At 64.0% G+C, this 25,042-nt stretch overlaps 1 protein-coding gene across 5 annotated transcripts; it reads right to left on the reverse strand.

The window, feature by feature from the left end:
• Positions 1–1,523: 1,523 nt before the first annotated feature.
• On the reverse strand, positions 1,524–25,042 carry ADCY6 (adenylate cyclase 6). 5 transcript variants are annotated; one of them, XM_075902008.2, is made up of 24 exons: positions 23,154–23,563; positions 22,087–22,297; positions 21,118–21,265; positions 19,916–20,780; positions 14,628–14,777; positions 13,935–14,056; positions 13,119–13,230; positions 12,670–12,797; positions 11,956–12,114; positions 11,495–11,636; positions 11,219–11,347; positions 9,918–9,943; positions 9,530–9,677; positions 9,242–9,339; positions 8,949–9,036; positions 8,470–8,586; positions 7,929–8,087; positions 7,179–7,354; positions 6,093–6,128; positions 5,609–5,738; positions 4,890–5,153; positions 3,688–3,892; positions 3,300–3,424; positions 1,524–2,437 (listed from the first exon to the last, which is right to left on the reverse strand). In XM_075902008.2, exons 4-24 carry the CDS (start codon positions 20,777–20,779, stop codon positions 2,309–2,311), a joined length of 3,507 nt encoding a protein of 1,168 aa, XP_075758123.1. In that variant the 5' UTR covers position 20,780; positions 21,118–21,265; positions 22,087–22,297; positions 23,154–23,563; the 3' UTR covers positions 1,524–2,308. The 5 variants fall into 5 exon arrangements, with proteins under 5 accessions (XP_075758123.1, XP_075758125.1, XP_075758127.1 ...); XM_075902010.2 differs by lacking the exons at positions 22,087–22,297; positions 23,154–23,563 and adding an exon at positions 24,939–25,042; XM_075902012.2 differs by lacking the exon at positions 21,118–21,265 and having other exon boundaries at positions 23,154–23,564.

Genomic DNA, 25,042 nt, shown 5'->3' on the forward strand with positions numbered 1-25,042 from the left:
GAAATAAAAAACACCCCAAAACTGCTAAAAAAACCAAACCCAGAAATCACGTTTTTTGCATTTAAAACAGCCCCGGCCCCGAGGGAGGCAGGTGGTTCCTGCCCTGGGTTGGAGGAATCCTGCCACTCCCAGCCCAACAGCAGAGAACGTGGCCTTCAAGCCAGGGGGAGCCAGACCGATGGCATAACAAGCTGGGCTCAAAGCCTCTGGGGGCCCAAGTGGACCCGCTCCAGAGCCAGTGGAAAGGGGCCAGGGGTCTGCCTTGCTGCAAAGGGTGCAGTGAAACACCCCTTTCTGGGGGGGGGGATATGACCAGGACTGATCAGCTGTCCCTGAGGGGGCTGCAGCAGCTCAGAGTAGCTGTTCTTGTGCCCCTGGGAGCAGGCTAATCTGGGGGGGGGGGAGGGCTGTAGTTCCTAATCTTCCTTGCTGATTCATAATCCTGGGCTCACTCCCATGCCAAGGGCTACAGCCTTGGGCCCAGCCAGGGGTTTGCTCCAGAGGTTTCCACAGACGGATGAGCATGGGGGCGAAAGGGGGGGGCTGCGTAGACTTAACCCGCCCCAGCCTAGGACCTGACACCCCCCCCTCCATGTCCCAGGCACCCCACTGCGGGTCCGGAGCTGATCAGGCTCTGGGGTGGGGGAAGGGAACATCCCGTGACAGGGCTCGTCCTGCAGTCACTGGGCAGGAAGTCTCCCCACACCCAGCTGGGGCAGCAGGCAGCCTCATGGGGCAAGTGGGGACCCAGCAGTACCAGGGCCAGTTCATTTCTCAGCCACGCATTCTATTTTCAAGTCTTAGCTGGGGAAGACACACCCACCCCTCCCCCACCTGGGTCTGGAGTCCCAGAGGTGGGGGGAGGTTCCTTACATAAGGGAGTGGGGGTCAACTGCCCCTCCACAGGGGCACGTACCAAGCATGCAAGAGACCAGCACCCTGGGGCAGGGTTGTTTGGATAAAGGCAGGTCAGGCTAAGTCAAGGTTTTCCCAGCCGCAGCTGTGACAACCCCTCCCCCCATGCTTGGGGGGTGGGCGCTGCGCCCCCTTTCAATACTGGGCTCTACGGGCAGGGAACGGATGGGGCAGAGGAACAATACTGGAGCTTAGGGGGCCTGGGGCCAAGCCCTGGCAGCTGGGGAACTGAACCGGAGCCAGCCAAGGCTGCGTGGCACTTGGGAATTTGGCACATGGGTAGCTTGGCCCCTGGAGGAGGCAGTAATGTGGGGGGGGGGGGGCCCACAGGAGAAGGGACACCCAGTCCCCAAGCTGGCTGAGTCACCTCCCCCACACCGCACAGGCTGACAGAAGGCAGGGAGAAGGCCCCACCGACACGTGCCCCTCCCTGGGCCTTGCTGGGCATAGCAGGGTGGGGCTGCCCAAGGCAGGGGAGCTCAGCTGCCAGCGAGCCCTGCCACAACCCCACTGGCCCATATTCACCTCCCCCATCCTCTTTGGACTCATGCACCAGCATCCCAGAAGTGACTCCCTGCCCCTCCCCGGCAATACACCGACATCCCCCCCCCCCTTTCCCCAGGGGACAGTTGCCCCCCCCAGCAACAGGGGGCAGTTTTGGCAAATGAGAACCATCCAGGCCCTCCCCCACATCACAGTGTGACCTGGGGGGAGGTTACCATGGAGACACAGTGGGTTGCATGAGACCTGGCCCCTGCCTCGGCCTTTCCAACCAGCAGGGGCTCACTGCAAGGAGGGGGGGCCCATACCCTTCAATACCAGTCCTTTTCAAATCCCCTCCCCCCCAACCAGTCTGCACCCAGCACCAAGGAGAATCACCCCCAAGGGAGCTCCTGGCCCTGCAGACAAGCATTACACAGCAGTGGGACCCCCCGGCCAGCGTACAGGCGCCTCCTGCTACCGTCCTCTTTGGTCGATTGTGGACGGGGCGGGTGGGTGTTGCCCAAGTTCATAGTCACTCGACAGGGAAAGGGAGGGCCCGTGCTCTGCCAGCCCCACAATGGGGCAGCCTGGGCACCCCCCAGCATGCTGGCTCCCGCAGTCAATAAATAAATAGAAAGTTCGCTGTAAAAATATTTCTTCATCGCCCACGGGGCATGCAGTCGCCCCTCCTCCCAACGCAGGCCTGGTGGCAAAGAGCCCTCCGTTGGCCGGGGCAGCAGCGCTTCCCCTCTTCAGCTTGGTGTCGCCATTTGGAGCCGCTTAACGAGATCCCGCTAATTCAGTGGGCCCGCGGCCGGGCTGACGTCCAGGCCTGGGTGGTTCCCAAAGGCTCCGCTCAGCCTGGCCCTCTGGCAGGCTGGGTCCTTCACGCCGAAGGTTGCGGCTGGCGCTAACTGCGGGGCGGGCCGGCGTTCAGAAAGTAGGTGGTCATCTCCCCTTTGCCCTTGACCTTGACGACCCCACGGCACTCCAGCTGGTAGCCCTTGGCCGCCAGCACCTGATACAGGTCTGTCGTCACCTGGGGACGGGGAAGAGAAAGCAGATGGTGAGAGCGGGGTCCCATCCCGGGCACAGGCAGACACGCCCCAGCACTTCAGCTCCCCCAAGGTCTGTGCTGGGAGTTTGCTTTGCCAATAACCCCGGGCCCTTTGGCTCCTAGCCCTGTGGGGTAGCCAGACCCCTCTGCTCCCCCAAGCGGGAGCACACTCCCAGCAGGCGAGCTCACCTCGGAGCTTAGCCTCCAGCTCCCGCAAGGCAGCCAGCAGACTGAGTGGGACCTAGGCCTCCAGCTCCATGTGGGCCGTGGCAGCTGAAGCAGGCCAGGGAGGGAACGCCCCGGGCAGTAGGGACCCTACGGTTTGGGCTCACAGCACCCCAGGGCCCCGGGTAAGGGAGTCCTCATGTTCCTTCACCAGCTGCCCCCTCCTCGACCAACAAGACCAGTGCACAACTGGGAACTAGAATGCCCGAGTTCTGTCCTGACAACCCCTCACCCCCCCGGCCAATGGAGGCAAGAGTCCCAGCCCCCTTCCAGGGAGGCTGAATTCCTCAGTGACTCATACAGCACCAGGGATACCCAGAATGCACCAGCCTCTCAGTCTGCCCCTTCCCCCACCAGCACTAGGGCGGCGGGAGGGTGGGGGGTGGTTCAGCACCATCCCATGCTGGCTGGCTACTCCTACAGAGGCTCCACCCGGTAACGTCCCACCCCAGGCAGGGTGGAGAACTCCCCCTTCCCTGGAAACATTCCCAGAAGCCGCTTTTCTGCCAGCTCAGTTGCACTCGCAGCGCCGGGAGGCCAGGCAGCCACTGGCCGGAATGGCCTGGCACGGGCTGAGAGCCGGGTGCCAGGCTGGGCTTAGGAGCGGCTCAGCACTCGCCTGGATGCGGTCAGGGACCCCCGTGCTGTCCATGCGGCTGGAGACGTTCACCGTGTTCCCCCAGATGTCGTACTGAGGCTTCCGGGCCCCGATGACACCCGCTACCACCGGCCCGATATTCAGCCCTGCGGGGAGAGAGAGGTGGAGGGTCAGAGCTCTACCAGCCCATCTGTCTCCCCACGGAAGAGCAGACCCCACATCCCAGATCGGGCTGGGCGCTCAGGGCCGTGCAAGTGCATCTGCATGACTTTGCACGTGCGTGCTAGCGTGTCCTCACGCACACAGACACGCCTACGTTCGTGCATGGCCACAGGAGTGGTCCAGCTTGAGGTGGGAGGCTCACGGCAACCCCACTCCCCACCCCGGGAGAGTCGGAGCCCCCCCTCACCGATCTTCATCTGGAAGTTGTTGAAGGAGTGCTCGTTGATGTACTTCATCTGCTCCATGAGGCGCATGGCGTAGTCGGCCAGCGCGGTGATGTGCGTCCGGCCCTCGCGGTCGTACGTACTGTCGTTCAGCCCTGACGCAGCCATGTAGGTGCTGCCAATGGTCTTGATCTTTTCCAGCTGCCGGTACTGCGTCTCGCTAATGATCTGATGGGGGCAAGGGGCAGCTGCTGCAGCAGAGCTGGCAGGGAGCACTGCGTGTCCCTCCCCCTCCATGCATGACCCTCCCCAGGGGCCCTGCACTGAGCTCCCTTGCCCCAGGAGACACGACCTTCCCTGGCCACCCCTCGGGATGGGCCCTGCTACTGCAATGACCCTGTGACATGTAGTGGGGGGCTGTCTTCTCTGTAACCAGGGTTCCCTGCGCTGTGATGCGATTCCCACTGACCCACCCACGAGGATTGGCCCAGACACCTAGCCCCAGCATGAGCAGATAACGGTGCTCTTCCCAAGGGGAGACAAAGGAAGGGAGGCGGAGGCGAACGCCTGGCTGGGGGCAGGCGGTTTCTGGCTAGAAAGCATGAAGGGAACAGACTAAGCTGGGTGCGGAGAGTTGAGGAGGGCGATGGACCCCTAACTCCAGGGGTCTGAGGCATCCGGGCCCTGACTCCTGTAACCACATCACGTCTGAGCTGTATCCTGGAGGAGCAATAAAGCCCCTCTCGTCTACTGGCTGGCGGAGTCTGTTCTTGCTGCTAAGGGGCTGCAGGATCGGGGGGGCCCTGACACGCTGTCACACCCCGACGCCATGAGCTGCTCCTGGGCTTGGCTAGTTCCGGGGCCCCACCCCAGGTTTTCCTCGCTCATGTGCAGAATGAATTTTGTTCTGTGCACCAAGACATGTGTGGACGTGCACCACCAGTAGAAACACCTACTGCCAGCTGTGGGTGTTCTGCTAATCAGCTGGGCAGCATTTGAATTTCTCCTGGGTGGCCACCCTAGTGCTCAGCTTACAGGGAACACTGTCCCCACCCAGAGCTGGGCCCGTGGAAGCCCCATTGGTGGTGCAGGGTGCAGTGACAAAGCCCATATCGCTGCTGCCCCCAGCTTATCCATCACCCCCACCCCCAGTTGCTGCCCCCTGCCCGGCCACACCCTCCACCACTGCCCCCAGCCCAGCCCGAGGGCTGCCCTGGCCCGACACCTCGTCGAAGTCGGCGATGATCTCGTTGAGCAGCCGCAGACACTCCACCCCCTCGTTGTTGGCCTCCAGCTCCACGTAGAACTCGGAGAAGTTGCTGATGGAGGCGAACATGACGGCCACGCACTCGCACGACTGGTAGTAGAGCTCGTCGTTGCACCGCTCCTGCGCCAGGAAGTGCGCGGCCACGTCCTTCGGCAGGATGTTGTGCAGCAGGCGCCGGTTGTAGGCCTGGAGCTCCTCCATCTCCTCCTTCTCCCCCGTGGCCTGCGGGGGGCGCTGGTGTCAGGGCCACCCCCACACTGGCCCCATGGGGAGTGGAGGAAGCCACACTGGGCTCTGCTGCCCCAGACTACTGGGTGGCTGACGAAGCCCTGCCCCGTTGGGGGGGGGGGGGAAGGGGAGGAGCGAGGCTCCACCCTCCAAAACTGGCCCCCCAAACCCTCCTCGTCAGGGCTCTCCAGCTCTGCCCCAAGGGAGATTTGGGAGCAGCCAGCTCTCGTTCTCCAACCAGCCCGTGCGAGGGTGGCAGCAGGGGGCAGGGCCTGGCAGCCTCGTGGGAAGAGCAGGATGCTGCAAGTGTGCGATAAGGATTGTGCCACCTTTCACAACATGTGCCCCTCCCCCTCCACACGAGAGGGGCACCCCACCCCACGTCCTTCTTCCATGGGGGAAGAGCAGACACGCGCCCCCCCCCACCCAGCACCCTTGCCCCTCCCTACCTGCAGCTTCCAGAGGAAGTCAAGTCGGGCCGTGGACTCCACCTGCTGGGCGTGCAGATAGAGCGCCAAGGCAAAGACGGCCAGGATCACAGGGGTCATGTACTTCAGGGCCACCTTCTCCTCCGCCAGGCTGGGGACACGGGTGTGGAGGAGGTGTCAGGCTGCAGAAAGGCACCAAGGACCCCAAAACACCCTCCAAGCTGGGGGCGGAGAGTGCACGAGGCTCACAAGTCCTGGGGGATCCATGAGCACTCGCTGCCCCCAGAGATCGGCCCCCTAGCTGTACCCACACAGGGCTCTGCAACCATGGGCTGGGGGACCCCAGACCCTCACCCCCTCCAGGCCCCTCACCTGCCCCAAGCACCACTGTAATGCCCCCAAACCCACCCCCATAATACCCTTCATTTGCCCCAGGCTGCTTCACCCCACTCCCATCCTCAAGGCCCCTTGTGCCAGCTCCCCCCAAGCCCACTTCCCCACTCACCACCCTGAAGTCCACTGGGTCTCATTCAAGGCTGGCCTAGCAGAGAGAAGAGTCAATGCTTAGACAATTGGGAGAGGGGGAGGGGGAAGCGATCGGGACATGAGCACCACAGCCCCATGTCTTTGGGGGGAGGGGGGACGACACAATCTAGCACCCCCAGGAGGCATGACAGCAGTGGCCCAGTAAGGGACAGGAATAAAGTTCCCCAGGATTCTGGCTGGATCCTCAGCAGAGCTACATCCTTGAGGGGTGTCCTCTGGGGCTGGGGGTATGAGACCCATAAGCCCCACCTATGGCCGGGCTACAGGCTATCCTGACCTGGGATGTGCAGTCTGAGTCACCAAAGCCTTAGCACGGGAGGTGTGAAACGAGAGCCGGGTCACCCCGGTCCTCACTGCCCACGTGAGACGGCCGTGCCGGGCACCACGCACGTGCGCCCACGGCGGGCAGAAGCCTGGTCCAGGCAGAGCGGACAAACGGGTTTCCTGCTGGAGGAGAGCGGTTTGCTCACCTGGCTCTGCGTGCGAAGCAAGCACATTAGCTCCCGCCTCAGAGAGCCACTGATCCCCCCCAAGTCGATGGAGGCCACTCTCCGGGGGAGCAGCACAGCGGGCTCATCCTACCCTGGGGGCAAGGGGAGCGGGTGAGGGACACACCCCTGGCAGCACCATCCGGGACCTCCGCCGGGCAGGCGGTGGCCAGGAACCGGGCTCAGATTCGGTAGAGCTGCACTCTGGTCTCCTCCCTTCTCACTCACGACCTCAGCATCCCGCGGGGCCTAACAAGGCCCCGTCGTTAGATCCCAGGCTGCAGGGCGGGGCGAGGGGCCGCCCCTGCGCAGAATCATTCGGACGGGTGCCTGCTGCTCTCTGGGGCAGCTGCCCTGGTGTTCCTGCCTGGGAGAAGCCGCTGGTAGCCTGCTGGGCACAGCACAGGACTGGCTGGGTGGCGGGGGGGAGGGGGATGCTGGCATCAGAGATGCACAAGCAAGTCTCCCGCTCAACACAGGCAGGTGCCACCCAGCTCTGGGCACCCTGAGAAATACCACGGGGGAGCCAGGATTGGGGGGCCGGCTCAGGCACTCACAGGGCATTGGCCACCACCAGCAGGTCATAGTTGTCGAACAGCGGCGCCTCGGGCCCCTCGGCCAGCACCAGGTACAGCCCCTCCATGGCCAGCATGAGCCCCAGCTTCCCGATGCTGCTGATGTGCAGGAAGACCGAGCAGGCCAGCAGGCTCAGCACGATGCTGTAGCTGAAATACTGGGGGAGGCAGAGAGGCGTCAGGGCGCCCGGGCTCCGACCAGGCTGCAGTAGGAGCCCAGGAGAGGGGCACCCTAACCTTCGGGGGGCGGAGGGTCCTCCCCATGTGATCCAGCCAGCCACGTTCCAGAAACCCCAGCACCCTCCCAAAACGTGACCTCTTGCCCCAGCACAGGGGAAAATGGGACTTTTCAGAGGGGACAGGAAATTGGATTCTTTTTGGCCAAAGCCCAGAGCACGAAGCCAGGGGCCCCATGTCTATGCTGCAAAGCCACAGGGCTGGAACCCAGCTCCTGGCTCAGCTGCTCTGCCCCTCAGGGGGCCCTGGGGCCAAGGCCTGGTCAGTACCACGTGTGTGCGTGGATGGAACGGGGCGGGGGGGTGGTCAGGCTTGAGTCTGGGCATGAACTCTGGGCTCACACTGCAGTGTCAACACACCCTGGGAAACCTCCCCCCTCACCCCCTCCACTAGGACCCTCTCCAGCCTCTGCACCCCACCCCAAAGTGCCCCCCCGCTCAGCTCTCCCCGACAGCTCCCTCCCCGCCGCCGCCTCACCCTCAGGTGGGCTCTCACCTCAGGGAAGTTGCAGGCCGGGGCATCCCCATCACAAGGGGGCACTTCAGAGCCCAGTGAGTAGTTGAGGGCGCGGACCTGGCAGGGCCCCACGGCCTCGGGCGTGACATTGAGGGTGCGGGCGGCACAGTCCCGCAGGGGCATGTGGCTGCAGGCGAACTGTGGAAAGACCAGACGTGGTGACAGGGACCTTGTGACCCCAGGAGCCCTCCTCCCCTCGGGGGGGCAGCACCCCAGGCTCAGACACAGGCTGCTTGGGTGGTCTTCTCAGAAGGTGCCGGGGGGGCCCAGCTTGGCCATTTACCTGCTCCCTGCTTTGGGAACACAGACAGGAAGCTGTTTATGTCCCACCCATGGGGTCTCCCCCAGCTCCCCCTCTGCACAGCCCCCCCCCAAACTTATACTGCGTCCCCCAAGCGAAGTCCCCTCCCGCACTCTGGACTGCCCCCCCCAGCTTGCACTGCATCCCCCACTCCTCCCCCAGCTCTCACTCCATACTGCACCCCCCCAGGGGCCCCTCCACTCCCCCGCCAGGCGGTACCATGTTGACGAACGCGGAGATGAAGACGAGGAGGATGGTGAAGACGGCAATAAAGGTGTTGTGGGTGCGGGACTGGACGATCTTCTGGGAGACCCGCTGCAGGGCTACAGGGAAGAGCTGGGGTGGGGGAGAAAGAGGGGCTGAGAAAGGGGTGCCGGCCTCGCACGACAGCCCCAGCCTGGCATGGGAGGGGTCACCTTCCCATGTGCCCTCCCTGCCCTAGCAGGGTAGGGGCAGTGCGCCTCCCCTCCTCCACCAATGCTAACGGACAGCCTTGCCCAAGGGCTCAGCACCCCCAGGGAACTCCTCGTGGGGTACAAGGAGCAGCCTGCCCGCTGACGTCGGAATGGAGATGCCCCCTCATGCACGTGCACACTCACACTCACACTCACACTCACACTCACACTCACACTCACACTCACTCACACTCACACTCAGGCAGGGCACGCACACGTGCGTGCGCACGAGCAGATACTCACGCTGATGCAGGAATAGACAGCGCAGACAAAGAGGATGTTCACCAGGATGACGAAGATGCTGACATAGACGCCGAGCATCAGTGGGGAGCTGTGGAGAAAGCGGCCCATTGAGCCCCACATGGTGCAGGCTCCCTGGGCTGCAGTGTGGAGAGGCTGCAGCCAGGCCTACACTGGGACCACATGCCTGAGCATGGGGCTCGCAGAGGGAGGGCACAGGGCCCGTGGGTGGGCGGGGGAGGGCTGCCAGCCCCACGGGAGGGCACAGGGCCGGTGGGGGAGGGGGTTGGGCTTACCGTGGGAACATCACAATCTGGATAAAGCAGATGAAACAGAAGACGAGCAGGGTGCAGGCCACGTAACCCCCAAAGCGATCGTCCACCTTCTTGGAGTACTGTGGGGAGAGGGGGCTGGGTTACTGCCTGGGGGGGACCCAGCTGTGCTGTGGGGGAGGGGGCACATCTGTCTAGGCCCTATGAGGGAAGGCGGAGGGGGATGAGCGGGAGGGGGCGAGGTGGGGTCTGGAGGCAAGAGGGAGGCAGAGGCCCCACCGTGGGGCAGGAGGGGGGCAAGGGCCCCGGTACCTTCTTTTCCAGCTCCGGCGTCTGGAAGGTCAGCAGGAATTTCTTGACGTGATCCTTGCGCAGCCGATCGATGCTGCGGGCGTCGATGGCGCGGCCCAGGAACTCGTCCACCTCGTCCTCGGGGCTCATGGCCTCCTGGGCGCTGCGGCTGCGGGGCCACGGGGGACGGGGGTGAGCACAGCGCCCCCTCCCCCGTGTACTCCCCTCTGCCCTCCGAGCCCTGGACCTGCCGCCCCACCCCCTTTGCCGCAGTTTGCAGGGCTGTGACCCCCCCTCCCTCCGGACACCTCCTCCAGCACAGAGTAAGGGCCATGCCCCAGCCTGGAGTCACCCTGCCCCAGCCCCAGCCCCAACATAGCCCCCCCCCCCCGGGGCCGGGCACGCTTACTTGTCCTTGCTGGCATCCTCAATGCCCTGCAGACAGAGAGAGGGCGTTAGGACAGTCAGGGCATCACCAGCCTCAGGGAACCCCCCAGCTCCATTCGGCACTCGCAGGGAGCGAGCAACACCTGTTCCCAGACTGGCAGGACTGGGAAATTCCCCAGCGCCCGCCCCCTCCCCCCCAAGGCACTAGCGCCCCCCGAGCCCGCTCACCCATCCCCCCCTTTGTGCCCAAGTTCACACTGCCCCTCAGCAGAGCGTAACACTCCCTGAGCATCGCGCTGTGTACAAGCAGGGGATGGGAAGGGAAACTGAGGCACAGGGACTTGCTCAACATCACTCAGCCAGGCAGGGGCACAGCACCAGTGTCAGGAGCCACGGGTCTGGGTCTCCATCTACCAGCCCATCCCTCGGTCTGCAGTGCTGCATCCTCTCCCGGGGGGCAGCCGCGCCACACCCAGCCTGTCTTCCCAGCTCCTGCCCTGTGCTTTCCCCTAGCAGGGCACACAAGAGCCATGGCCCTGGGCCATCAACCACCCTGATGATCTCCTGCTGGGCTGGGGCACTGCAGCCTCAGGGCCTCTAACCACGGGAAGGGAGCTGGGAGGGGGGGCACCGCATGGCAACCACACCATAGCAACCCGCCGTGCAACAACGTCCAGCCAGGCCATGGCAACTGGCACTGCACAGCTGAGAGACTGTGCCATGGCAACCAGCTCCATGGCAACCCGCTCCCGGCGACAATGAGCCATTCCATGGAGACAGATGATGAACTGCGCCATAGCAACCGGCACCACGCCAACACACCATCCCACAGCAACCAGCAGGGCGGGCTGTGCCGTGGCACGTGAGGCCACGCCACAGCCCAACCACGCCTTAGCGCCCGCTGTCGTGACAAGCAACTGCACGATGGCAACCATGCGAACAAGCCATCCCATTGCAGCCAACCACAGCAAGGACGGGCCGTGGGCAGGGAGCTGGGAAAACCCAACAACCCGCCGGAGTGAGGGCGAGGGTGCAAAACACTGGCTGACGGGCCGGATTGGGTGAGCTCGCATGGAGCACCAGTATGGGAGGGTTCAATGGGGGGGGGGGGGGAGAGAAGAGACACACCCTGTCCCTACCACCATTCCACTCCCACGTGCTCCCCACTTTGGTTTGGGGATGCAGAGCTAGGAGACCCCCCCCCCCCAGCCAGCACATGGCTCTTCAAAGGCTCCCCCTAACCTGCAGGCCGGGCACAGATGGGCTGAGACCCTCTTCCTTCCGTCCCCTAGCCCCCCAGCAGCGCAGACACCCCGCACTCACCATCTGCCGGAAGGCTTTGGAGTCTTTGGTGCGGGAGAAGGTGCGGTCAGGCACCCAGCGCGGCACCAGCCCCTCCGTGGAGTTGGCCCGGGCCCGCTGCAGCTTGGCCAGGATTGCCTTCTCCTCCTTCTGCAGAGAGACAAGAGGGCGCAGGGTGGGGGGGGGGGCAGCCGCTGGAGCGTCCCTCCACCCAGCGCCCGCGAGGGTCAGCCCTGTCCCAACTGCCCCAGTAGCCAGGGCAGCGCCGGCGCCTCGGAGCCCCGGCTCTAGACTCACCCGCTTCTGGCTGCAGCCCACGATGAGGAAGGTCTGGATGTTGTGCTCCTTGAGGTAGGCGTTGCGCTCGCCCCCATGTCCCGGCTCCACCTCGTAGTCCCCGTTCAGATACTGCAGCGTCGCCCACGTGATGTGGATGCGCCTGGGGGGGGAGGGGGGAGCAGCTCACTGAGCCTGAGCATCCTGCCCCGCCCCCGCCCCGCTGCACCCCCCGAGTGAGAGTCCCGGGGGCAGGGACCCCACCCGATGGGGCAGGGTGTGGCAGCTGCTTAGCCCACAGATACAGGCGGGAACTGTGAGGTGAGCGCCCCCTAGTGCCCCACCGGGGCCAGCCCTGACTGCCTGGGAGGCACCCCGCTGAGCCCCCACCAGTACAGCGCCCCCAGGAGAGAGCCCCCTGCAGGTGATGCCCTGGCCTGACCCTTTGTAGCCGCGCCCCCCGCCCCGCAGCGCCCACTCACCCGGCTTTGCCTCCGGCTTCCATGTGATTGGCCAAGGTGACGTCGTTGGACCAGACGTCGAACTGCCACTTGCGCAGACCCAGCACCCCGCAGTGCACGCGCCCGCTGTGGATGCCGACCCGCATGTTGACGTTCACCCCCGTCACCTCGCGCACCAGCCTGGGGAGCACAGAGAGCGTCAGCCCAGCCCCTGCAGCAATGGGGGGGGGTCCTGCTGGTGATGGAGACAACAATGGGAAGTCGTGCCCATGCCAGGCTGGCAAGGCACAGAAGTGTCGGGGGCAGGTAGTGCAAGCCATCAGGTACTGGAGCCTGGCAGCAAACGTGCTGCAGGCCCCTTGTGAGCCGCACGGTGGCGCGGCAGAGGGGTGCCCGAGTGTGCTAGTCGTGAGCGTGGTCCTGGGTCTGCCGCACCGTGGCGGGGTGCTCATGGGAGTGGATAGCCAGCACCCGCAGCACGGGGCTGAGCAGAGCACGTGCACCGCAGCGAATGCAGCTGGTGCAAGATGCATGTTGTAGAGTATGGCAAGCGTGTACTGCTCCTATGGCAAGCATGCAACGTACACCGCACGTGCGTGTGCACAATCTGCGTGTCACGGGCAAGGCTGGGAGTTGCGTGCAGTGCACAAGCACGTGGGCGTGACAACGTGAAGCCGCTCGGCCGTTCTGGATGGGCCCAGGTCTCCCTCCCCGCCACCCCTCCCGATAACTCACGAGATGGCTTCTATCATGTCGACTCCCATCTCCACACAGCAGTGAGCGTGGTCGCCACGCGCCTCCGGCAGCCCGGACACACAGTAGTAGCAGTCTCCCAGGATCTTGATCCGCAGACAGTGGTTTTCCTGGGAAAGGGGGAGGGTGGCTCAAGGGAGAGGACCACACGGAGTCTGCCCAAGCATGCTAGCCCACGAGTAGAACCCCCCCCCCACCACCCTGTCAGCCCTGTTCCTGCTCCCCCCTCCACCCCGTTAGTCTCCCCTGCTCCCTGCCTGCCACCATCCACACCCAGCCCCCCGCCCTGCACGTCACCCTCCCAGCCCTCTGCCTACCCATGTCCCACCAGCTCCTGCCGCCTCTGCCCAGCCAGTCCCCACCCCCTCCCAGGCCTGCCACCCCCAGACCACGGACCACCCCCAGCGTGGGGGCGGACAAGCCGTGCTCACCGAGGCCAGCTTGTCAAAGCGTGCAAACAGCTCGTTGAGCGTCATCACCAGTTCCTGGGCCGTGCACTGGGACGCCAGGCTGGTGAAGCCCTCGATGTCTGCGAACAGGATGCTGCAGGGGAGGGGGGAGTGAGCCAGTCGGACCCTGCACCCAGCACCTCCCCCACGCTCCAGCCAGGCCCCGGGCAGGTCCCAGAGTCCCTGCGTCTCAAGCCCCTGCCCTGTGCCCCAGACAGCCGGGCCCCCCAACTCCTCAGCTCCAGGATTCCCCCAAACATCCAATGCCTCAGGCAAGCATCTGCCAGGGCAGGTCCCTCCCTGCCTGCCCAGCTGTGCCCAGGGGCTCCCCCCCCACAAGGCAGAGCTCTGCTGTCCCACGCTCTCCCCAACCCTCAACCCTGCCTTCGGGCCCTGGCTTGGGCCACAAGGGACATTACACAGGGAGATTCTCATGGGTGCACAGGACCCTTGTAACATGAGCACAGCCTCCCCACCAGTTCCCCAGGCTTCCCCACCCCCCAGCACAGCCTCCCCACCAGTTCCCCAGGCTTCCCCCCCCAGCACAGCCTCCCCACCAGTTCCCCAGGCTTCCCCCCCCAGCACAGCCTCCCCACCAGTTCCCCAGGCTTCCCCCCCCCCCCAGCACAGCCTCCCCACCAGTTCCCCAGGGGCCCCGCCCAGCACAGCCTCCCTACCAGTTCCCCAGGAATGCCCCCCTCAGCACAGTCCCGCACCAGAGCCCCAGGCCCCCCCCACAAGCACAGCCCTGCACCAGAGCCCCAGGGGGCCCCTCCTCTCAGCTCCCCACCCCCATACCTGACGTTGTCATGCTTCTGGATGTAGATCTTGTGGAACATCATGTCCTCCTTCTTGGTGCTGATGTCCTCCTTCATCTCCATGGCAACATGCTGGGGCAGCACCGAAAGCAGGAGGCGCTCCTGTATCCAAACCATCGCCGTTACCAGCACCCCCAAACCACTCCCCCATCACCAGCACCCCCAAGCCACCCTCCTCTGTGGCCCCCCAAACCATCCCAGTCACCCCCAAACCACCCTCCTCTGTCCCCAGCCCACCTGCAAACCAGTCCTGTCCCGGACACTCCCAAACCAAACTCTTCCATGCCCCCCCCACCACCTTCCCCAATACTGACACCCCCAGCCTCCCAAATCCCTCCCCATCACTGACACCTACCACCCCACACCACAGACCCCTCCGGCGCAGTGGAGAACAATCGATCCCCGTCGGCCCTAAGAGTTGGGGGACAGTTTGCACCCCACCCCCAGTTCTCCTGGGCCAGGCCAGTCCTTGGCTCGTTCCTGTTGCCCCCATCTGGCCTCTCCCCACATGGACTCCCCACCCCACACAGCGCGGTCTAAGAACCAGACCCAGCGCTGAGCAGAGCAAAACCTCACCCCCACGAACACCCCGCGATCCATTCCCACCTTCTTCCCGACCCCATTACTCAAACCCACCCCCAGCACAGCGCTGATCCAGCCCCCCGCCCCCCACCTGCTGCCGGTTTTCCCGCTGTAGGTGCAGCCGGGCTTGGATGTAGCCGCGGGTCTCCTGGAAGGCTTGGCGCTGGGATACTTCGGCCGGGTAGTGGGTGCAGATCCCGACGATGTTGGTGCAGAGGAAGATCAGGATGTTGGCGCTGAGCTGGGATTGAGGGAGGAGTCAGGCCCGACACCCCAGCCCAGACAAACACCCGTTCCATTCCCACCCTCCTCTGTGGCCCCCCAAATTACTCCCCCATCACCAGCACCCCCAAACCACCAGCATCCCCAAACTATCCCCATGCCCCCTAAACCATTCCTGTCACCCCCAAACCACCCCCCTCTGGCCCCATCACCTCCTGCAAACATAAGACATCACCGAACCCAGCCATCAGCTGTGGAGGGCAGGCTGGCAAGGAAAGGGGGCAGGTTCAGGGTGATCCCCAGAGATCTGGGGCTGGAGCACTGGGGTTCAGCCCCACACGGGGAGGCAAGATGAGGGAGAGGGCTCCCTTACAATCCCCTATTCTGAGCATTAGAGCCAGTGCCTCCCCTCTTCCCCTTGCTGCAAACTTCCCTGCAGCAGTGCCCTGGGCTTGAGGCAGGGTCTCCGCTGCCTTTTCCCACCTCCCCAAAACAGGCGCTCACCCCTGCAATTCACCATTGAGATAGGTCCTGCGGCCCACCCCCCAGGCAGGGCACGGCCCAATCCAGCAGCTCTACTCTTTCTGGGGGGGGGGGTGTTAACTGGCTGTACCCCACAATCCCCATTGGGCTGCTGGGCAGGAGCCCTGGGCCTGTCAGAGCTGGCACCGCCCCAGCACACATGGAGCTGGCACCAGTGGGATGTACAGGACCCCCATCCCCCACCCTTCTCTGCCCCACAGAGACCCCAGACCTGGCGGGAGCCACCCACTGTTCCCGCAGGGACGGGAGCAGGGACTCGCAGCAAGAGCCTGCCAGGCCGCTTCGGAAGTGGGAGGAAGCTGCGGGGGGGGGGGGGGGGGGGGAGCGGAGATGGATTTAGCAGGAGCTGCACGTTTGCCATGCAGACCCCTCCCCGCTGGGGCCCCCAGCCAGGTCTATTTATAGCTGGGCGGTGCAGGGTCAGCACTATCGCATCCCGTGCAGATGAGTGCAGCCACATGCGCCAGCCCCAGCCCAGCCACACAATCGGGGGGGGGGGGGGGGTAGGCGCCCTCAGCCTGGGGCCCCAGCACACCCCAGCTCCGAGTGACAGGACACCAGCTGCCCCCCCTTGCCTAGACACAGGGCACTGGAGGCAGGGAACACACGTTTCTCTCTCTCACACACACAGCAGTTCTCGACTTGGAGGTTTGGGCCACAATCCGGGGGGGGGGGGGGGGGGGGGGGCAGGGAAGTCTGACTCAGCCCCAAATGGGAGTTTTACTGGGTAGAAGGATTGAGGCATTGCCCAGTGCACTGGAATTCGTATTCTCCCCACCACCCCCACAATCAACAGAACCCTCAGTCTGGCTTAAAGCTGCTCCCCCCATGGCTGCACAGGGCCCCGGGACAGAGTGCGTCACCCAGTTTCACTTTGCAGTTTGGAAAGTCCTGCCAGGTTCACAGAGCGAAGGGGAGGGGGGAGAACAGCCCCCAGGGTCCCCAGGCAGCCGGTCAGCAGGGCCTGGGAACACAGCTCGCTCCAGAGCAGTTCAAAATCTGTCCCCCATGGGGCCACTCAAGAGCCGGCCAGTGACCCCTGCAGCCGAGAGCAGCCGTCAGGAGACGGTAGAGAGTGGAGCAGAGAAGCCTGCTAGGCCGCTTCAGCGCCTACTGCCAGGGAGATCCCTGCTCTCACCCCATGCCAAGTCCCCAGCCCTACATAATCCAGGGGGTCCCATCCATAGGATGGCTGGGGTGGCTGCTGCAGGGCCCCCAAAAGCACAGGGCCTGGGGTGGCCATCCCGAACCATCCTATGGGTACAGCCAAGGCAGGAGAGGGTTGGGCACAGGCAGGCACAGCTCCAGCCCACCCCAAGATGCGGACGGACCCCCTGCAGCCCTGCGCTCAGAGCTCTGCAGGAACAGTCGAGAGCTGCTCCCGCTCCAGCGGAGGCAGGAGAGCCGGGGGATGGCTGCCCTGCGGAGGCCACAGGCTCCATCTAAGTTTTCCAAAGGCGCCTGTCCCTCCAATCAAAATCTTTTAGGAGTCCACACATGAAGGGGGGGGGGGCGGTTGAAAGCCCCCAGCCTACACTGCAAAGACAAGAAAACCTAAGGCCACAAGCCTAAGCCGGGTCAGGCTCCTGCTACAGAGCAGCAGGTGTGGGGGCTCGGGCAGAGCCCAGGCCCTCAAGGGGAGGGTCCCTGAGCCCGGCTTCCAGACAAGCAGGAACATCTCCCCTGCTAGGTGTAACCTCACAGCGCAGACACCACCCCCCGCCGCACCGCCACCCGACCAGGCTCTGGGACTGGAGGGGCCCACTCGCCTGAGGCACAGCAGGGAGATGAAGGGACCGTCAAGAGTGTTTGCTGCTCCACCCCGATCCTGTGCCCACAGCAGCAGCTCCAAGGCCCAGCGAAGGGAGTCACTGGACTGGGAACAGGGCAGCACCAGGAGGGCAGGAAGATGCACGTCCCCTCTCCCGGGGTGCTTATGGTGCAGCGGCTGCACTGTAGAAGGGGCTCCAGCCAGCGCCTCTTTGCACACGTACGTGCACCGGTCTGGGGCACGAGCCACGCCGTGGGCCAGGCCCACCAATGGCCCGTTTGAGGGCTGCTCCTGCACTGCTCTGATCTGCCCAGCCATCGCTGAGGGCTTGGCTCGGGGCCAGGTTCACTGTCACCCCCACAGCCCGGGGGAGCAATACTGGGATCCCTGCCCAACTCAGGTGGGGGAGGATCCCGAGCGTAAGAGGCGCGTCTCCCTCCACCCAAGTCCTGCCATGCTATTCGGCAGGGCTCCAGCAGGGGGAGCGTCTCTGCACATGGCAGCTGCCCTGAGGGGTAGCTGGGGGAGCAGTCAGTTTCGGGGATGGGGGGTGGCTCCAGGGAACCCCCGTTTAAGCCACCCTGTCTGGGCAGAGGGCGCGATGGGACCCTGGCACCTGGCAAAAGCAACACCCACTCCAATGCCTGGACTCAAGGGGTTTAGAGACCCAGCCCCCCAAAAGTACAGGACAGGGGTCCCCAGCCTCCTTCATGTACCATGAGTGGGTCCAGTGACCCTCTGGCCCAGCCCTCCAGAGCCTGTAATGGGGCCAAGAGCCCCCAGACGCCTTCAGACATCCACAGGTGCATGCCCTGCCCCACCCCTCCGGGGGCTCCCACCAGGACGGAGGGGGACACTTGAGCAGCGTCCATAAGCTTTGCAGCCTCTTTCGCCTGGGCACCCTGCCCCGTTTTAGCATTCATTGTCCCCTTTAGCCAGGTCCTGGGCTCTGTGGTCCCTCCCGGCAGAGGGAGGCTGTTGGCTCTGGGTGGGGCTAGAGTCACCCCCTCCCCCAGGACAGAAACTCACTCACACACCCCAACATCCTGTCCCCTCTACCCTAGAGGGCCCCATGCCCCACTCCCATCCTCCCTCCCAGCCCCCACAATGGAGGCCTTTGTCCAGCTTGCACCCCCCGCCCCGAGAAAACCCCCAGCCCACAATAGAAGGCTTTGTGTACCTCCCCCACCCTGGAGAGGAGACACAAGGGTTGGTCCTATTCACCCCCGCCCAGAGGAAGGGGGCAGCAAGAGGCGGGCTCCGGGGGGCAAGGAGGAAGCACTGGAGGCGGGAGGCAGGGCTGGAGGGATTAACATAGAATTAAAGTGCATGTGCCACTTTTTCCAGAAGTGCTAAGGCCTGAAGAACTCCCCACCACATGATGGGAGCAGCCCAGCGAGGCCAAGAAGTCAGAATTACATGCCCTGGAGCCACCGTGAGCCCCCAGACAGACACCGGGTAGTTTGCAGGGGCAAGGTGGCCATGAGACGAGGACAGCCCCCCCAGTCCACCCGTCCCCACACTCCCAGCTCCCCTGCACACAGGACATGCTGCATGGGGAGACAGCCCCCCACACACCTGAGCTTGCTGCCCACTGAGGTGGGGATGTGGAGCATAGGACTGGATGGGGGGGGAGGGGTCATGCCAGCCACACCAAGCACCCCACCCCTCCCAAGGGGGTGCTAATGGGGCAATGGAACAGGGGCTGGGGGGGGGCATAGCTCCTATCTGCTTATCCTCAGCTCTGGGGCCCCAGTCTCCTCCTTCTCCCCCCCCCCCAACGGGGGAGCTGCATCACTCTCTAGAAACCCACGGTTCTAATCAGAAGCTGCCCCTTGGTGTATTGCCATGGAAACCACCTGCTGAATGGGAGCGTGGGAGCTGCATCCCCCCCAGAGAGCAGGAGCCCAGCCCTCAGGGTGGGGGGAGAACTGCAGTACCCACCCCCAGCCCCCATCACCCTCCCTGGCAGTCCCTGGGGTGGGGTTGGCACAGCCAGCCTCACGCCTCCCCCCCCCCCCCCCCACACACACACACACAGCTGCTTGCACCAGTCCCTGACAACCCTGGCTCCCCGGGAAGGGCCATGCATGGGGGCCTGGCAGCAAGGAAATCTGTCCTCACACCCATGCCTCAGCCCTGCTCTATGGGGGGGGAAGCCCCTGTAACCCATTGGCTCTTGGGCATCTATCTCTGAAGGCGCTTGGGGAGATGGGCCCCAGGCCCCCAGTTAAACAGCAGGAAGGCCACTGAGGAGAGAAACCAGCACTGGGTCCTGCCAGCGCCCTCTCCCCCCCCCCCCCCCAACCTCCAGGACTGGCCTGGACTCTCCCAGAACTGGCACCAACCTCCAGGTGACTGCTGCAAGCAATCCCTAAGATTTTCATAGGAGACTTTAAGAAAAATGACATTACGTCATGTGGGGGGGGGGGAATATCCGGGCATAGCTTCAGTCAGAGCTGGCAACCCAAAGAGGCAGGCAGGAAGCAGGACCTTGCTGGGTTAACCCCTCCCCTGAACCCCACACCAGGCTGCCCACTGTCCTGTATCCAGGTGCCCCCGGTGTACGGCCAGGCGGCTCGGTGCCAGGCAGGCCAGAGACACTCCCCGCCCCCAGAAACCTGCTGTGGGGAGCCATCGCTGCTGGGGACACCTTCAGACCAGTCGTGAGGGCAGCTGCCCCCCCCAACCCCACATATTCCCTCCTTAAACCCACATCGCTACAGCAGGACAACAGTGGGCAGTCACCCAAAGCAGGCCCCCGCCCCCCCTACCTCCCAGCCCCAAAGCAGGCCCCTGCCCCCCCCACCTCCCAGCCCCAAAGCAGGCCCCCGCCCCCCTACCTGCTTCCAGAGGAAGGGGTCGCTGGCATTGAGGTGCCAGGAGATGAAGAGGTGCAGCGCGGACAGCAAGGCGCCGGCCCCCACAGCAGCCCGCATGCGGACAGGCAACAGGGTGTAGGTGATGTAGATGAAGAAGACGCTCCACCAGATGCCCTCGGAGGCGCTGCGCGGCGAGGCCATGAGGGCGCCGAGGGCCTGCACCCCGCCCAGCGCGGCCAGCACCAGGTAGCTCACCACCCACATGGAGTCCTGGGGGAAGGCGCTGCGGCTGCACAGCACCATGAGTGCCAGGAAGAGGGCGGTGGCCACAGCCAGCGCGGCAGCGTAGGGCACGCGGGGGGTGCCGGGCACACAGTGGAAGAGCAGCATCACGCCGCACACCAGCACCAGCACCCCCATCAGGACGGTCAGGCTGCTCTGGTTCATCTGGAAAAAGTAGCGCTGGTACAGCCGCTCCAGCTTGGCCGACTGGAAGCGCTTGGAGCGGAAAACCTGCAGGAGGCGCTGCCAGCACTCGCCTGCCGACAGTCGCTCCCCCGGCCCGGCCGCCCCCTCCTCCACCGCCGCCTTCAGCCCCTTGGCCTCACCATCCTCAAAGCCCAAGTCCACCGACTTCAGTCCCAGGTCGCCGGCGACCCCCACGGGGCCCTTCTTGCCGTAGTGGTCCTCCTGCCAGGAGCAGTGCAGCCCCAGGCCGGCCCGTGGGTGGGCGCCGCGCTCCAGGTCGGGGTCCTGCAGGCAGCTCATGTAGCGCGGGCCGCAGAGCGAGGAGCGCGGGCGCTGGCCCTTCTTGCCGTTCCGCTCCCCCCATGCTGTCTTCCGCTCGTCCACCTTGGGCACCAGAATGCCACTAAACCACGACATGCTGTGGGCACCAAGGAGAGGGGGCGTTAGCACCCAGAGGCCCGGGCACATGGGGAACGCTCAGGGGTATCAGTGCCAAGGGGCAGCAAGGGTGGGGAGCGTCAGGGCTGTGGGAGATGTTAATACCAAGCATACGGCAAGGGTGGGCACCCAGCTTCAGCCCGGCTGGGGAGGGGTGTTGCTAGAAGACAAGCTGCGTACGGGGGTGCAGTAAGACCCCTTCCAGGCAGAGCCTTGGCTGCCACAGACAGGGTCTGCACATACCCTACTTCCTCCCACCCCCAATTCCAACTCAGCCCGGTGGGAATCCCCTGACGTTAACCTGCCAGAACACACACCTGGGTGGCTGCTCTGTGCCAGGAGCACTGAGCTGGGACGAGAGGAGCCGGCATTTAACCCAACAAGGCAGCAGGAGGGCAGTGCCCTAGTCCCACCTCACGTCCAGCTGGGCATGGGGCAGGCACAGGGGCAGGCTGGGCCAGGCACCTAAAAGGAGAGGATGCAGGAGAGGCCATCAGGTAAGCTCAGGACGCCAGCCACCCACAAAGGGGGCCACCCGCAGCCCCTTCCCATGCCACCCAAGCCCCTTCCCAACAAACAGCTAACTCCCCAGTGGCATCAGCAGAGCCAAACTGACAGACTCTCCTCAGCAAAGCCACAGCCCCACCATTGTCCAGGCCACCTGGCCCCGACTGTCCCACTCCTGGCCAGACACCCATCCCAGGCTGGAACATAGCACCATGATCCCCATGGCTCAGCGCTGGGTGGGGGGCGGTGGTGGGAGTCCTCAAGTGGTGGAGGGGATGAAACACATGTGGTGCAGCAGCAGCATTCACACACAGGGTATCTGTTCAGTTTCCACTCTGAAGTCCTGTGTGGCTGTTAAACAGCCCCTGTGCCCCACCCCAGAAGCAACTGCATCTCTGCACCAGACGAGGGGGCCCTGCGGGTAACCCTCTGGAATCTTTAGGGTGAACAAGGACGACGTCCAATGAACGGAGCAAGCGCTACCTCCCACTCCAGCACAGCATGTTGAGAACAGGCTGGAAGGAGGCTTGAGCGGACCTGGTGAGAAGTGGCCGCAAGGCTGGCTCCAGTCCCCCAGAGGATCCTGCTTGGTTGTCTCACCATGTCAGGGCTGCCCTGGTTTTGCTTTTCAAAAAATAAAAAACTTGAGCAAGCTCAGGCATGGAGCCCTGGGCAAGGTACCCCGGAGCCTCGCCTGCGCCTCTCAACTTTGACCCAGAGTCCCAGCAATCCCAGCCCTGGACTTCTGCTCACAAGTCCCAGGACAGTTAGGGACTTACCCTGTGTTTGAAAGAGCCACCAGGGCCTTTTAATGTGGCCCCAGAGCCCCTCCTCCAGCCCAGCCCGAGTGATTCAATATGCAGCAAAACTCAAATAATCTTCTGCTTTCAAACTCTATTTGTCTTGAATGGCGGCCAAGCCCGTGCTCCGTTTAGCTCCAGCCTCTTTGGAGAGTTATTCCGTCTCCTCCTCCTCCTCCACGGCCCTTATCTACATCCCGGGAGCCAGTGTCAGCGCCATGACAGCACGCCCCGTTACTGCGGGGACGCAGGCACGATCCTACCCGGGGAGCAGCCCCCAACACCCCCTTCCAGCCCAGGATCTCCGAGCATCTTGCAGAGCTCCTTCCCCCAGCACCAAGGTTGAGAAGTGGCAGCTGATTAGCAGCCACACACCTCAGGACAGGAAGTGGCTACAACCCACAGAAGAGGGGGGGGGAAGCAAAGCAAAAGAGCTTCCAGCTGGAATCTGGCCAGGCCATGGGGGCTTAGACCCCCGACTCCCTGGGCACAGGACCCTCCGCATCCACTCAGCGCAGCATGTCGGGTACACGCCTCAGCCCACAGCCACCACCTTCCGCAGCACGCAGCCCTGCAGCAGGGGGGTCTGCGTCTCCCGCGGGGCACCTGCAGCTCCCCTGGGCTCCCCAGGCAGCGGGGGGCTCCCAGCCACGTAGGGAACCCGCTTCGCTCAGGGCAGCTGTTGGCACCTCCCCACCCCGCGACAAAGGGCAGAATCCAAACCCGCCCTGCTGGAGACGGGGGCTGGGGGGCGAGGTCTCTACTTTGCGGGGACTCTGCGAGCCCCCCATGAACCCCGACCTACAAGCAGCTCCCCAGACCCGGGGAGATACCCAGCTCCCCCCCCCCCCCCCGGCCCGGGGCAGGGCTCCTGGAGCTTCCCCGGGGACGCGGATTCCTTTGGCCCCCGGGAGAGGCGCGCTCCGGCCCGCCCCGCTCTGCAGGTGCCCCCCGCCGGGCTGCACCGCCCGACCCGACCCGCTCCTGCGCCGCGCCAGGGCCCCCCCAGCACGGGGATTCTGCAGGGCACCAAGCCCGGCGCTCACCTCCCGGCCCCGCAGGCTGCTCCCGGCTAGTCGCGGCCCGAGCCTCGCTCCATGGCGCTGCCGGGCCGCGCCGGGCCCTCCGGTCGCTGTGCGGGGTAAACGCCCTCTAGCCCGGATCCACAAGCTCGCCCGGCGCTCGGTGCGCTCCGCGCGGGGCTCGCCAGCCAAGCCGCCTTAAAGGCGCAGGGGCCCTTTTAGTCCCCCCCTCCCCGCCGCCATGGGATGCGGGGGCCGCGGAATATTTCTCGGGGGGAGGCGCGCGCGCGCACACCCCGCCGGCAACACGCACTCGTGTGTACTCGCACACAGCTCCCTCCACACACACGTGCGCACAACCCACACACGTGTCCACACGTACAGCCTGCAACACACACATGTTCCCACACAGCAACACATACACATGGACACTCGTCCGCAGAGCAACACACACATGGACACACAGCAACACCCACAGCTGGCAAGACACACTGTACAGGTACATAGCAAGACCTAGGTGTATGAATACTCACAATAACTTGTATACTCAGCCAGCAACCCACAAACACACACACAAAGGAGCTGAGATGCCAATGGAAAAACCAGCTCTCCCCGTCTGCACTGGAGCCAGGCGCTGGGTGTCTGCTGGAGACAGGACCTCCATCCTGTGCCCTCCTGGAGCTGCATTAAATACATAACCCCCCAAGCACCCCAACCCAGCAGGCCAGAAGCACACACTAGTGGGAGACACCCAATAGCCCCCATGCACCCCAACCCAGGGGTGTGGAACACACACGAGTGGGAGGGAGACAGCCCTTGCAGAAGACTTGTAACACCCATTTTCATTGCCAGCATCCAACCCACTGATGGGCTCCCTGCCCCAAACAGAGGAGCCTTAAAATCCCCCTCCCCAGCGAACCCACCCCTGTAATGGCCATGGAGCAAGGGCTCAGCTTGCTCCCAGATCCTGGGGGCCGCCTTTGGGGAATGCCTGGGTGCAGGTTCCCTAGTTCAGGGGCAGAGTCCTCCTCTCTGTCCTGATACCGGCGTGTTTGGATCTGTTATTGATGGTCTTGGTCCTGAGCATGCCAGCCAGAGGGAAGCTGGCCTGGTTCTGCTTCCCTGCACCACTCCGGATCTGCCCCAACATTAATGAGGCCTGCACAAGGCATCCTGGCTCTAGAGCCCAGCTCCTCCGGGGAGACAGGCTTAATGATTAATTACTGACGAATTCCAGCAGCTCCTGGGTGCCAGGAGGACTCCGGCGTGCTGTGCCGTGCCGCTCTGGGGGGTTGGCACTTCTTTCTAGGGCACAGCCCATCTTGGTGGCTAGCCATCCCCCACCCCACACTCCCTGCTCCTTACAGATTGGCTTTTCCACAGACCATGTCTTGAAAATCTTCTTATGCACACCACTCAGAGGGAGTGATTACCTGGGGCTGGCCCATTTGGGCTCAGAGAGGGCAGCGTTTGGTATTTATTTATTTATTTGTGCATTTCTTTCCCTTCCTTCCTTCCTTCCTAAACTTCCATTGCATCAGATTCTGGTGCATGGGATCAGGGCAGAGGGATCACGTGGGTGCCATTAACTCTTTCAGCACCCCCAACGAGAAAATGAAAAACAAATCGGCTTCCCTGGGGTGCCTGACCCAGCAGGGAACCGAACCCATGTCCTGACCCACCAGTTCCCTTTCCCAGCCCTAGGAAGTCTGAGTGTACGCCACAGTCATGAACAAGCTGGACATGTTCAGCCAGTTGCTCCGGGCCAGCAGAGCCCCCTTTCTGCCCGTCACACCTGGAATTCCTCACCACTTCCAGCTGCTGTGTCCCAGCCAGAGGAGGCTGCATTTCAGCGGCAGGTCAGGCAATTCCTCCACATAGCTCAGCTATCAGCTCCTTACCTTTGTAAAGCT

Source organism: Pelodiscus sinensis, chromosome 31, assembly GCF_052426305.1.
Source record: "Pelodiscus sinensis isolate ZL-2025 chromosome 31, ASM5242630v1, whole genome shotgun sequence".
Lineage (NCBI taxonomy): Eukaryota > Metazoa > Chordata > Testudines > Trionychidae > Pelodiscus > Pelodiscus sinensis.